At 41.8% G+C, this 13,855-nt stretch overlaps 1 protein-coding gene and 1 long non-coding RNA gene across 16 annotated transcripts in view; one reads left to right on the top strand and one right to left on the bottom strand.

Moving 5' to 3' along the window:
* The window catches only part of LOC132916229 (uncharacterized), a 210,210-nt gene that overhangs the window by 190,234 nt on the left and 6,121 nt on the right, over window positions 1–13,855 (bottom strand). The gene's annotated exons all lie outside the window — the stretch shown is intronic.
* Window positions 1–13,855, top strand: part of LOC132916222 (gamma-aminobutyric acid receptor subunit beta) — a 100,145-nt gene that overhangs the window by 60,799 nt on the left and 25,491 nt on the right. For 7 of the 13 annotated variants that reach the window (XM_060976025.1, XM_060976038.1, XM_060976027.1 and 4 more), the window contains exons 4-5: window positions 10,640–10,866; window positions 12,426–12,508. In XM_060976025.1, the coding sequence (XP_060832008.1) occupies window positions 10,640–10,866; window positions 12,426–12,508 (310 nt within the window). Of the gene's footprint in view, window positions 1–2,306; window positions 2,375–10,639; window positions 10,867–12,425; window positions 12,509–13,855 lie in introns of all 13 variants that reach the window. The other 6 variants (XM_060976031.1, XM_060976026.1, XM_060976034.1 and 3 more) reach the window with 1 other exon arrangement.

Raw genomic sequence — 13,855 nt, forward strand, 5'->3', positions numbered from 1 at the left:
TAACGCAAACAAGTACAACCCAAGCAGAATAATGTACGCGATAAATAGAATCAAGTAGTAGAGGTAAACGATTCGAACTACGCGGCCATGGCTTACCACCGCAACTTCGTTAATGACGAGGCGAACCTAACCTTTCTTTATGGTCAAGAGGTGTGATCAGCTTGATACTGTGCATTAAGTCAGCCTGGTTACCATAGTAGCGACTCGTGTTAATGTTAGAATAATTGTGCGCGTGCATGGAACACACCGACACACGAAATACACGAAACACTCTCGTGGCAAGAAGTCACGAATAGAAACACGACAGAAACACCGAACCAAAAATGGACAAAGTACTATTTCGCGTGTGTGAAACGATGAAAGTGCTCGCAATCACCAAGTAGGCTACACTCAGAAAAAAAGAAAAGGATCGAATTCTAATCGTAGATAGAAGTCGGCTCGTGATACCTAGTAGTCTGGGAATCGTAGTCCGGTTGGATGGTTTGTATCTGTATTACACGCATAGTTTCTAGAAGGCACAGAACGTTCTATCTTTTTTTTTCACTCTTCCTTCTTGTCGAATCTCTGGTGACCAATTTGTCAGTACTATACTGTTTTTTGCATACATATATACACATTCTAAACGGCCTGAATCGTTCTGATCTTACGTTTTTCCGAGTGTAGACCAAGTTATTACTCACTGTCTCCTGCTTGTTACTTTTTTAGTCTTTAAGCTGTCTGAAGCGTGGTCTGCTCTTGTAAGGAAATGACAAAAAAAAAAAATACGAACGAACACTTTTGTTTCCTCTCTATGTAGAAGAATAGTATCTTGTTCAATTTTGGATATATATATATTATATATATATAAATATATTACATACGCACGAACCGTCCCGTTTAGACCATTTTTTAGACGCTAGCTGCTATGCCGCGGTTGCTAAGATGGGCTGCCCGCCTGCCACCACTTACAATTATTATTATTCTATATTTTATTCCACCCGATTAAACCCCTGTTGCCCCCTTTTGCCCCCAGCCGCCGCCGCCGCCGCCCGCCCGCCCGCCCGCCCCCCTCGAAAACCCCGCCCATCACCACCGTTCACCATCACACTTTCTACCTTCACCCCCTGTGTCTGACACCGCACGTATCACACGTTCGTTCTCAAACACGAAAGACCCCGATTTTTCCACGTCTCGAACGACGTCCACACGTCCGTCCGATAGCTGATTTGTCAAAGCAAAAAATAAATTAAGAGAAAAGGCAAAAAGAATAAGAGGAAAGAGACGCAAAGAGATAATATATAGCTATTACAAATACACGCGACTAAGATTCGTCGGGGATCGACGATCGCAGTGACAATGACAGCGAATGTTTACGAGTATCGTTCGTTTCTTAACTCGAGGGTGAAAGACGAGTAAAAGAGACAGCGAAAGGAAAGAGACGAACGATAGAGTTATAACTGGAAAATAGATAATTAACGAACTTTGAAGGTCTGAAATAAGAAGGAATCGACATATCGCTCGGGGGGATGGACAGGTAAACGACAGGATTAAAACGATGGAGACAAAAAGAGAAAGAATGACAACAACCGGAGATAAAAACAGTACCGGATACGTTCAAGATATACGAAGTAGAGACACGCGTATAACTGGCGCGATATAATTAGAGTGACTCGGTTAACAACACCGCAAAACAAGAAACGGAAAATGTATAAAAGGAAAGAGTAACGAGAATAAACCAAAAGAAAAAAAAGAAAAAAAAAGAGAAGTTACAAAAGAGTATAAAAGGAAATGAAACAAAAGACGATAGTCGAGCAAGGTAAAGTCACCTTGCTTAACACGTGACTGTGATGGGTGTGTATACAAATATATATATATATATAATAAGGATTATATATATATAACGAGTCAAGTGTGTGTGAATAATTCTTCTAGCTTGGAAAACAACGTGGCCGACGAGTGCTGTTGATTTGGTTCCGTGCAGGGTGCGAGCTCTCTTCGACTTGTACGCTTGCATTGTACCCCTAATTCGCGATTTTTTCGCGCTAACGTTTGTCCTAGAGCAGTTGGTATTATCGTATCGATAGTCAAATATCGTTCGAATCTTTGCAAACAATATTCAACGACTATTCTATTCTATTCTAAAGGGAATGTCTCTACTTTGAGCATTAAACGAATCTGTTCTATTCGCTTTTTCCATCTTCCGTGAATCAGGGGTAACACACGAACTTAACCGTTATCTACGTACAATGTACCTGTCACATGTACGGTAACTTAGAAACTAGCGGATAATCAGAGCGACCAAGGCCGGATGGTTTTGTTGATTGCAGGTCCACCAGTGGAGGTTGGCGTCACCATGTATGTCCTCAGCATCAGCTCCGTGTCCGAAGTGTTGATGGTACAGTTTGCATTCTCAAACTCATACAGAACTCACATCGACAGCCGTTCGTTCATTTCTTTCTGACCCTTCCTCTTCGTTCGTGCGTGTACCGACGCGTGTATCCCCTTTTCTTTCACACTGTTCATGGAAAACTCGACTATTCACCGTGAGAGCGATCGCGGCGAATTGAATCGTCGCACACACGATACGATCCATCGATCGTTCCTCCACGCAAACGATCAATCGGGGTCGATCGATCGTATCGAGCCACGCGATACCAAACGCGTCGTCCGAACGAACCAGCTTTTCGAGCGCGTCGTTCATCCAACTATGCCGCTTGTTTCCGATTGTTTGTTTCACGATTATCCGATCCGCATGTGTGTACGTGTGTACAAACGTTCTCGCGCAAATATCAATACGCTCGCGTTCTACGTGAAATTCAACGAAAGAACAACACGAGACAACGCGAGACGGATTAATAAATATTCGTCCGTGAATATTCATCGTTCGTTAGCATTGTTCGAATCCGGTCGCGAAACTTAGTGTTCACCGATTGGGACCGATGTCGCGTAAAGTTCGTCGTATAGAACGAGATCGGTCGCGGTGCATATACGCGTGTATCTATACGTCTCTGTTCGCGTACACAGAAGCCTAAACCGAAGTATTTCATACACGCATCGAAATCTCGAGGAATTCTCGACGGGTGACTGGAGAAACGTGCACCAAGAGACACATAGGCATCGCGGCTCGCGATATTTATGTTGGCAGCAAGGGGCATATTGGCACGTACACGTACACATTTGCATACAGATGCATATACTGTCTACCACTCACACGAAACAGAGACACACATAGAGAAAAGGAGAGATACATAGCATACATACATACGTATAAAAACATACGTACACACACTCACACACCCTACACGGATGGCCTACTAACCTACGTTTTTATAGCTCGTCACAGCTGTTTGGTTGGCTGAACTGTTACAAGGGAACCTTGCTACGTTCCACAGTCTTCGCAAGATATATTCTTGTCTACTTCGTTTATGGTTTATGGTTGACTCGTTTAATTCGATTTGCGATGTTCTTGTTGCATGGCCCTACCCGCAGTGCTCGAATCAGCGACGAGAGCTCGATCAGCAACGAAAACCAGCCGCGAACAATGGGAACATATAGCACCCACGGACAAAAAAGTCAGAAAAATACGTTCCACTATACGCGCCAATCTGCTCTAACGCTTTTTACGGTTCTCTCGCGCAATATCGTTTTCTACCAATTCGTTTTATCGCTTAGAAAGGATTTACGAATCGAAGGGTAAAAGCAAACGAACGATATACTGCAGGTTATCCGTTCGAGTGGCAAAAAATGTCGCGTCCAATAAACATCCGCGACGTTATCAAAATTTTCGCGAATTTTTCCTCGTCTCTAAGCCGAGAGTTTAAGTACGATTGCTCTGAGCGAGGTTGAAAAGCGAACGAATCGCGATTCGAGTACTGCAGGCCGCACATACGTTGAGGCACGCATATATACGCGTAGACTTACACGTATTTTTGCAATTTCTAGATGTATACGTATATAAGCGTGTATACAGCGTTACGTATGGTATATATATCTATATATATATTTTCTTTCTCAATATTTAAGATACGTACATAGCGTAATCATATAACGTATTGTGTATTGCGTATACTCCTGTAGTATTCAAAAGGTATCTGTTCCGGTGTCTGCAATCAGTTTCAAACTGGCACGAAACTGGATCCATTTCCGTCCGTCACAGTTTCAGGCTCCATACTTTTTTCCATCTTTATCGATCGATATCGAAACTTCAATTTGCGGATTATATTTTTTGTCAGTTTTGTTTAGTCGTGACTTATGGACAAATGACAAATACTACAGAAAAGCGAAGAATAAAGTTTTGCAAGTTGCGGACGATATAATCTGCCGGTTTGTCGAACGAACTCGTAAATCAAAAAGAGATCATCGACGCTCGATCGTGATCCAGAATGCGAGTTTGGAGCTGAATGTACGAGACTGGACCCCAGGTGTTGAGCCCTGTGCGGAAACCAAATCAAGTCGACACTGTCACCTGGGACGTGACTCGCGATTTTTATACCCGTTGGCGAGCCTCCACTGTATATTCCTTTTTACCTGACCCTCTTTCCCCTTATCCGTCGGTTCTTCCGTTCTCAAGTCTTCCTTCGTACCAATTTAAGCAAGGAGTGCAGTCCATCGTCGGTGATCGTCTAATCGGAAACTTGTCCCCACTTCGGAAACTCGTCGAAGAACGACCCCAAAGTAGCCAATTTTCCTATCAATTTTCCCTCCTTTGTATTTCTCACCGATTGTAGGCGCATCAGTGAGAAATTTCGCGCCGAACGATGCTGCACGAAGGCTCCTTCTTTCCTCGCCCTTTACTCTCGTAGATTCTGGACATCGCGTTTGTGTCAGACGGACGTCTCGGGTACCACGACGGAGACATGCAAAGAGAAGCGGAAATAGTGGCAAAAGAGAGAGTCCGTGAAACAATCGAACGAGAAAGACCATGTTCCTGAATTCCTGCTTCCTTCTGGCCAGCCGACGAACGCATAGAATATAAAAAAAAAAAAAAAAAAAAAGAAAAGAGTATATAGCTTGTGCACCGTTGCGACTACGAATCGAGACTATACGAAATAATGTGTCTATAGATATCTATACATATATATATATTTCACATATATATATTTATATTATATTATGGATATAATACGACACCTATATTGAGCTGTATCATTGTCAGTGTGTGCAGTACGCTTCTGGTAGCTATGAATCACTATGATGCCGTACACATTCTAATTATTATTAATATTCAAGTATGTGTGTGCGTGCGCTTGTACAATCATACACGTGCACATGTTAATATCCACGCAGGTGTATCGCATCGAGATTATGTGCACGCGTACACACAGACTGGCCACTCGTCGAGGCGCAGAAAGCACAATGTGAAATACACGTTGAGCCAACCAGTGTTCTCGTACGAGCCTCTCTTGCCTTCCATCATTCGTCGCACACACTCTGCTGTTGCGTTTTTCCTTCGTTCTCTTCTCTTTTCCGTTCTTTTTTTCGTCTCTTTTCTTTTTTCTTCAGTTTCGATTCGCTTGCAAGCTTCTGCTTTTGAAACTGCTTCTTTCTATGTATGTAACAGCTTCGTTACATAGCCGCTAGTTGTTTCGTACTCCTCGTTCTTGTCCTTCTTTTCTATCTCGATGTTCATAGGCAAACGCTTACCTGCGCTACTTGCCTGCCCGCGAACTCTCTTCTCTTGCCAAGGAAAAGTTGCGAAGTGTCCTTAGAAACACTCGACAAAGCGCGACCGACGTTCTTTGCATCGTTACGATGCTACTCGAAGAACGTGATTCCGAATTATATACCACTGTGCCAGTCGAGAACGAAATATTTCTTGTAGACGTAACGCGATCGGACAGGATCGACCAGGTCTTGAAGAATACGCGGAAGATACATTTCCCGCACACATCGTTCGATAACTTTAGGAGGAACGGTTCGAAGATTCGTAAAATCGATGGGTAACGAGCGTCAAAATGCATAATACGACAAATTAGACGTCCAGTGCGCATCACGACACGACTGCACTGCGCCTGGAGGAACGCCAAACGAAGCAAAGCTCGCTGCCATGACAACTTCCGCCCGAAGTGACATCAACACCACGTTACAACGGAGTTACTTTCGAGCCCACTTTAATTAAACTTGCATTCACGGATTCGCGTTCGCATCAGAAACTACTTATGACCACTAGGTAGACAATACCCAATTAATATAACAACCAGCAACTTTGCGCGTGTTCAATCGCCAAAGACGCAATATCATTTGAAACTGAAGACTCGTTGAAAAGTAGACGATGCCAGATATCGAAACGTAGCATACGTTGTTGCGATCGAGCGCCACTTCAAGGATCCACTTTCCACGGAAATGAAAAAACCTCGTGCATACAATTGCAAGAAGTTGTTTACATGTTAAACATTGCATAGATATTGTTCATTGAAAATTTTCTCGTATTTACATCACGGTTCGCTGTTCCGTAAGATAATCTAATATCGATACGTTGTTCTATCGCTTGGAAAGTTACGATTTATATTTAATATGTTATAAATGATGACGATGACTACGTACTAAGTTTTAATTTTATATTCTATGCGTGCATAGTATTAGTCTAGAAAGTAAAAACAAAAAGTGATTTAGTTCGTTGACTCGGTAAGTAAGTAAATAAGTAGCAAAAAGTAGAGCTCCCATGCTCGATAAACAGGGTCGTTCGACTAATATCAAACGAAACAGTACAGTGGAATGGACTTCTCTATTTATTCCATTTTTATTATTTTCGTCTCCCAACTCCATCCTTGAAGCGGTATCCAAGCATCGAAATAGCATAAATCCGCACATTTATCCGGCATAAAACTTTCCGCGCTTGAAAACGTCACAAAAATATCGCGGCAACGTATACAGCGTCGATGACGGCGGTAAGCGTCGCCTCGGGTTGAAATCTTTCCAACATAGCTAGAGTGAGTGTCAGCCGTTATTGGAGCTGTAAAATGTCCAAGTTCGTTCCTAAAGTTTCCTGAATTTCCTTCTCTCTCTTTCTCCCTCCCTCTATCTATCTATCTCTCTATCTATCTATCTTTCTATCTATCTACCTATCTGCCTATCTACCTATCTATCTATCCTCTATCTCTCTCTCTCTCTCTCTCTCACTCTCTCCTCTCTTCCAACAAAATTTCACACCTATAACGGTTGCGAAAATTTCAGTGCAACGTTTGTAATAGTCGTAAAGTTCTCGATAAAGTGTACAACGGGACAAGAGAACGCGAACCTACAAATTTATGGCGACAATTGTTATTTTATCGGTTGCACGATCCCGCAATTTTTTTCCTCTTCCTCTGTCACTGAACTCGTATCCTAAATCAAAACTTTCCCGACAATTTTTTCGTGCACGCATAAAAGTCATTTTCACATCCTCACGAACGAACCAATTACGAAATAAAGTAGAAAGGTGTCTACACACGTGCATCGCACGCGTATAAACGCGTCGAGCGAAATAACGGAAACATCGCCTCGAACAAACTGGACTACATAATCGGAACACCGTGTTTATGCAACATGCGATTATGATCTCACGTGCAAGGTGTACGGCGCAAACGCACGTGAAAGATGTTTCATTCCACGCTCAATTGTGTACGGCATTTTTGGTGCGCTTCGCCGACTGACGATTTAACGAAGGAAAATTTTCGACACGAAAATAATTCAACATAAGTATTGATACACTGATCCAGAAGTTGATCAGAATTTCCTTATATCCGTTACGAGTAAGAATCTAATCGATCTCAAGGATATATCATATTTCGAAGATGATCGTTATATTGGACCGAGTGTTGAAACAAAATGATATAATTAATCAAATTTCACACTAAAGTTCCAACAACTTTCAGATCCTGCTGCATATCGTTGCTACTGTTATCAAGTTCGAAGTTCGATTAGACATAAGTATTTATAATTAGACTTAAGATTCTCTCTTTGCAAGTACGGTATAGGCAATGCATGTTGCTTCGATAGCGTTTCGTAGCATGCTTGCACGTACTAGTAGTGTTGCCCAAGTAATAATAGTCTATATATGGAATACATATAATCACCATATACACGGTCCATGCACCTTACCGCTTTCGCGTGTACACACGAATTACCCTCGCGTCGTGAAACTCCCCAACTGAGATCGACCACGTCGACAGAGATCGGATGCGAGTGAACCGTATACCGAGCGATACAGCTCGGCTTCAACCTGTATAATTTCCATTTCTATAGAATTATCTTATCGTCGAAACTTCGAAATAAGTGTCGAAATTTCAGGAACGGAGTACGGCATGTAACCAGTAATTGAGTGTTCACGCTCAAAGATCTCAAATTATTAAAAAGGACCTGGTATACAGTGGCGGATAAAAGAAAGTTTACAAAATAAGAAATATAAAAAGACACCGTAATTTGTGTGTGTGTGTGTACAAAATGGGTTTGTATTTAATGAGAGCAACGAATAAATATAATAGGTGGTGAAAGACGTTTAATATAAAGTTTGTTAAAATTCATAGTGCCAATTTTAAATTTTCCTTTGTCCGCCACTGTATTTAAGTCGTTAAAATTAAAAACAAAAGCTTTTTGTTTTTGGCAGCTTCGCGTTTCTTGCGTTTTAAGAATCTCGGAATATTTGATTTCCAAAAATCTTTAATACTTCGAAATTCTAAAATTACTGGAAGACTTTTAACTTACTAAACGGGATGCAAATGTGATTTATAGCACGATCGATATACGCCTTACTTGTCTTTAATAAGTGAACTTTTAATAGCGTCTTCGTTAAATGGTGAAACTTTAACCGTGTTTAAATGTGTTCCCTTGTAATTACATCTCAATAATAATAGACTAATCGAGAAACTTTGATCTCGAATAATAAATCTAGCCATCGGAATCGGCTGATTACGCTCCAACTATTCGCACGGCCACTTAAACTTTCTTCTTGGAACAAATTACTCGCCTTGTAAGTGGAGATATACGACGAATAGCACACTACAACGTTTGATGAATTCACGATGAACTCGCGCGAGATCCCTTCCTTTTTTTTTTCCTCCTCTTCGCCCGATGAATCGAACCAAGTAATCAAAGTTTAACGGAAGAACCTTGAATATTTCAAGACGCGTAACTCCTTTCCGTGAGAATCTATTCCTAGTCCCCTTAAATTACAGTATTTACATTCGACGGCCGTCTATTAAAACGGCGGTACCTTTAAATATTAAACCTATTCACTCTGCGAACCGCTTCACATAAAATCGCGCCCATTCAATCGCGCCCCGATTTCTTCGTCATGCGTAAAATTTTTGATTGAGCGTTTCACGATCTTCCGTTCACTTGAACTCGAATAACCAAGCCGTGAAATCATTTGTTGCGAGTGAAAATCGTTCAATTTTATGCGATGTTTTAACCGCTCTCTGGATTCGATGCATTTGTGCAGAAATTGTATATAAATATACGTTGGTTAATACCATCGACAAATATAACATCAACTATCGAATACGAAACTATAGAGCTTCGTGATGGAGAGAAAATAAAAATAATTTCATCTCGATTCCAAAATTAAAACGTACGACGTTAAAAATTTTCGCGGGACAACTTGCGACAAGTTTCGCGAAAGACTGGTGTCTTGGCTTGTCTTAGCTGCCAGCGTGAGATCAGAACAGAACACCGAAGGAGAGTCTCGATAAGGTTACGCGAGTGTTCAAGTAGGCGATTTATCGCGTTACGATAACCACGACACGTGGTAACCAATACAGAGAAGTCGTCAGCAACAATCGACGAGAGTTTCCAGCTACCTGTCGACGTTCGCGATCTCAGTTCTGCGTTTCCTTTCCCATCGATCGATCGCTCGAACCCCTGTCTCCTACAATCGCGCCGCTTCACGTTTTCGTTTCTCCGTGTTACGTCTCGCTGTTTCCCCTAACCGTTTGAACCCTCCGTCAATTTCGCGTACAACCGTATCTCTCTTACTTTCCGTTTGTCTTTCTCGCGATGTCTCCATCCCCGTGGAAAGACGCTGAATCTTCCTTCCCTCACAAACTGCCCCGCCTCGCAAACAAACAAAGAGAATACGATACACGCGAGAAAAACGAGGAATAACGTGTAAGATAATCGCGTTCTCTCGTCAAATAGAATGACGAATATTTCTTTTCGCGATACGTTCATAGATATTCGCGTAGACGCGTTTTAATGACAATACGAACAGGGCTCTCGTATTCATCGACAGATAAACCGCATGTTTCGAACGTGCAACGTATCAAATAAATCAGAGAATTTAATCGATGCAAATCTATTTATTCGTATAAAGGGGGATGAGAGGCGCGTCAGATAGAAGGCTCCGCGTTATCCCGTCGCGATATCGGTTTGCATTCGCTCTCTTCCTCACGTATCCGGCGAAACTATGTTATTTTTAACGAAGGCATTGTCGCGTAAATGCTGTTAGTCTGTACGAACGTGTCACGTTGCATTGTTCGGACCCGATGCTTCGGCGTCCATTGTAATTCCCAGACGATCGTGTCGATCGAAAATACGATTCTCGCGGCGTTTTACGATCCGAAATTCGACCACGGAATTACTTACTTTTACGTTCTTCCACGCTCGTTCTCGCGTGTCGTATCGCACCACGATTATTTACGACTCTAATGAAAGCACTCGCGTGTGTGTGTCTGTCTCATGCCAGGACTTCACGCTGGATTTTTACTTCCGGCAATTCTGGACGGACCCGCGGCTGGCGTTCAAGAAACGAGCGGGCGTCGAGACGCTCAGCGTCGGCTCGGAGTTCATCAAGAACATTTGGGTACCCGACACGTTCTTCGTCAACGAGAAGCAGTCGTACTTTCACATCGCTACCACCAGCAACGAGTTCATTCGTATTCATCATTCAGGAAGCATTACACGTAGTATACGGTGAGTGACAACGATTATTTCATTTCTAATTATAAAATAAGAATATTCTCATCTATAAGTTGCTATTATAGAAAAGAAGCAAGGATAAATATTTTATCCTTTGCAAATCCTTGGTGCCTATACTGAAACGTTAATCCGTTCACGATTAAAATTGTACATTGTATCTTAGTAAGCTATCGGTTAAATAAACGATGGATGTATTTATTTTCGGCAAAACTAATCGCGAGTTTTAGGTTGTTATGTCTTCTTCATTTTTTTTTTGAAAAGACCTAATTCTACTATTAATAATTGAAGCCACATCGACCGACTCCATAAAATGAGAAATAGAAGAACGCAATGGTTTTACAAATACTGTTGCTTAAATGTATCTTAGAATTATTCGTGTCAGCTGTTTGTAACGAAGGTAGGAAATTATTTGTTTCTTGAGAATTGAATATTAATCGCGTGCTTCTGTAACGAAATTAATTAATTAACAAGAAGTAGATCGGTTTGGCTTCTAAGAGGATCAATTAAGAGAATGCAATTTTTTTCACAGGCTGCAAAAGAATTCTGTCTTAAAAGAGTTAACGACGTGAAAATTCGTTTTGACATATAACGAAAAATTGGAAGAAAGTTCATCTGCAACTTTGCCTTTCTCAAAACGAAATTTTTGGTCTCAAAAACTTCACTCCAAAAGTATGTTGAAATTGCTATATCGCATGTAAAATTCTCAGTGTGCAAAGGATCAAATCTGATAAAAAGACGATTTCGATGTTAATACCAGCTTTAATTTGTAATTAAAATCGTTGAAAAGTATCCTCGACAAAGTATCCTCCAATTTCTCCGAACACAAGACGCAGCAGTATTTCGTAGCACGACGTCGGCAAAAGTCGGCGAACCCCTGAACGAAGAAGACTTTCCGAGTAATGGAATATATTTTCTAGCGTGAGGAGGAGCGCGCGATAAAACTGCCACGTTCAGACGCGATTTTAACCCCGTTTCGATACCCCGTACCATTCAAGAACCGTCTAAACACCGGAGAAAGCAGTCGTACAAAAGCAACGACGACAAATTTTCTTCCGAGGATCGGTCGTCATCGTTTCCATTCCCTTCTTCCTTCGACACCACGTCGTATTATCCCCCATATCCATTCCCCTCTAAAACAACGCCAAGTGTTCTGGTATTAACGGCGCTGCTATATTCACGCGATCCATGCATACCTAACTTTCCCGTGCGCACCCTTTCGTTGCTTTATATTACATTGCCTTCCGCATCTAGAAACTCAAGGCCGACTGAACGTAGGCGGAAAAGCGAAAACACCAAGAGAAATTGATCGGAATGGATATCGATGTGTATATTTGGACATAGATTCTCTATGGTTGAACAAATATTATAACAATAACCGTTGCTTGAAATTGGCAATAGTACGAGAGATTTGTACAAATTTCTTCTAGCCGACTTAAAGTGGGTCCTCTAGCAACGATATCGATGCATGAATTTTTAATGTTGAGCAAACGTTTGATCGTAATTTTCGTTTATCACGTTCCATAGATTGAAAGTAATGTTTGCGTTTGTTACAGTTTAACGATCACGGCATCGTGTCCAATGAATCTGCAATACTTTCCGATGGACCGGCAACTCTGCCATATCGAGATCGAGAGCTGTAAGTACGCACGTGCGCGTGTATAAATGCATACATAACTGAACCGAAGTGACGATCTCAGAAAAATTCGACACCCTCGCCTCTGTCCACTGTCACACAGACACGCTACATACTTTACATGGAAACATACGATTCGAATTTATCATCGGAGCATTAACAGTGTCGATCTTGCGAACGGCAATCGACGTTACCTGTACATTTAAAATATCGTTCCGAATGCTTAATATCTTCTAAATGTCGCTTGCTAATTTCCACTCGTTGTATACTCGGTTTCGATGAAAGTTAAAAACATTTTATCGCGATGAAGTTGAAGTTAAAAGACGTTTTGAATCGGATCAAGGAAGTCGATTGCCGTTGATTAAACGCGACTCAACTGTACATCGCTTTCAAACCCTTTTTCAGATAAGCTCAGAAAGACGCTTCTGTCGTGTACATTTGCGTCAAACGTAACAGGAAAAAGAACAGATTATGAAAAAAACGAAACCTAAGGGAACCTCGTATGTTCTACTTTTACACGCTCATACGAAATCTCGTTACCCGACACCTTACAGCCCACCCCCTTCAAAGCGACCTCCCCCGCTCTCTCTCTCTCTCTATCTCTCTCTCTCTTTCTTTCCTCCTCCCACCTTTCCCCCGAATCCATGATAATCTCTTCTCTTCCTTTTTCTATTCTGTCTTCTCCTCTCTAGCTATCTATCTATCTGTCTGTCTGTCTGTCCATCACTCGCCACTTTACACGCTCACTAACACGAATCAGTCACACGATCCGCGGCATCGTCGTGGATCACTTTCATTCACTCGGTCCACTCACTCACTCGCTCACTCACCCGCTCTCGCTCACTCTTATTGGGTTTTCTATACCATTCACGATGACTGTTTTACCTACGTGACATCGTGAACTTGCCGAGGCAGACGCGTGCTTTCGTTTGAAAATTCCAATCATGGGCGAATCGAACAAAAGAGAAAAAAAAGAAAAGGAAAAAGAGAAAAACCAACGTAAAAAAACCTTACACCGAAGGGGATGATGTTTCAGAATTTAATAGTCGATCGAATCGCTCGATGGATATCCTCGAGAAAACTTTTATCCGAAAATTTGTCTTAACGCGTTCAACGGGGCACATAAAATCGAAGGGAGTCCCTGGTGAAAATCAATTTTTCTATAACGCGTATCCATTTATCCGAGCATCGTTCGCGAGAAACTGTAAAATTCCGACGATCGTACGTACGTTCGCGTCTTGCACGTTGAATGCGTTACACAGGATTGGACGTAATTAACTGCCTTTTGACCGAATCAGGATCCTGGAATAGTTGCAAGGTTCGCCTATTTCGATCGTTTCGAGTCGAATC

This window comes from Bombus pascuorum, chromosome 2, assembly GCF_905332965.1.
Source record: "Bombus pascuorum chromosome 2, iyBomPasc1.1, whole genome shotgun sequence".
Lineage (NCBI taxonomy): Eukaryota > Metazoa > Arthropoda > Insecta > Hymenoptera > Apidae > Bombus > Bombus pascuorum.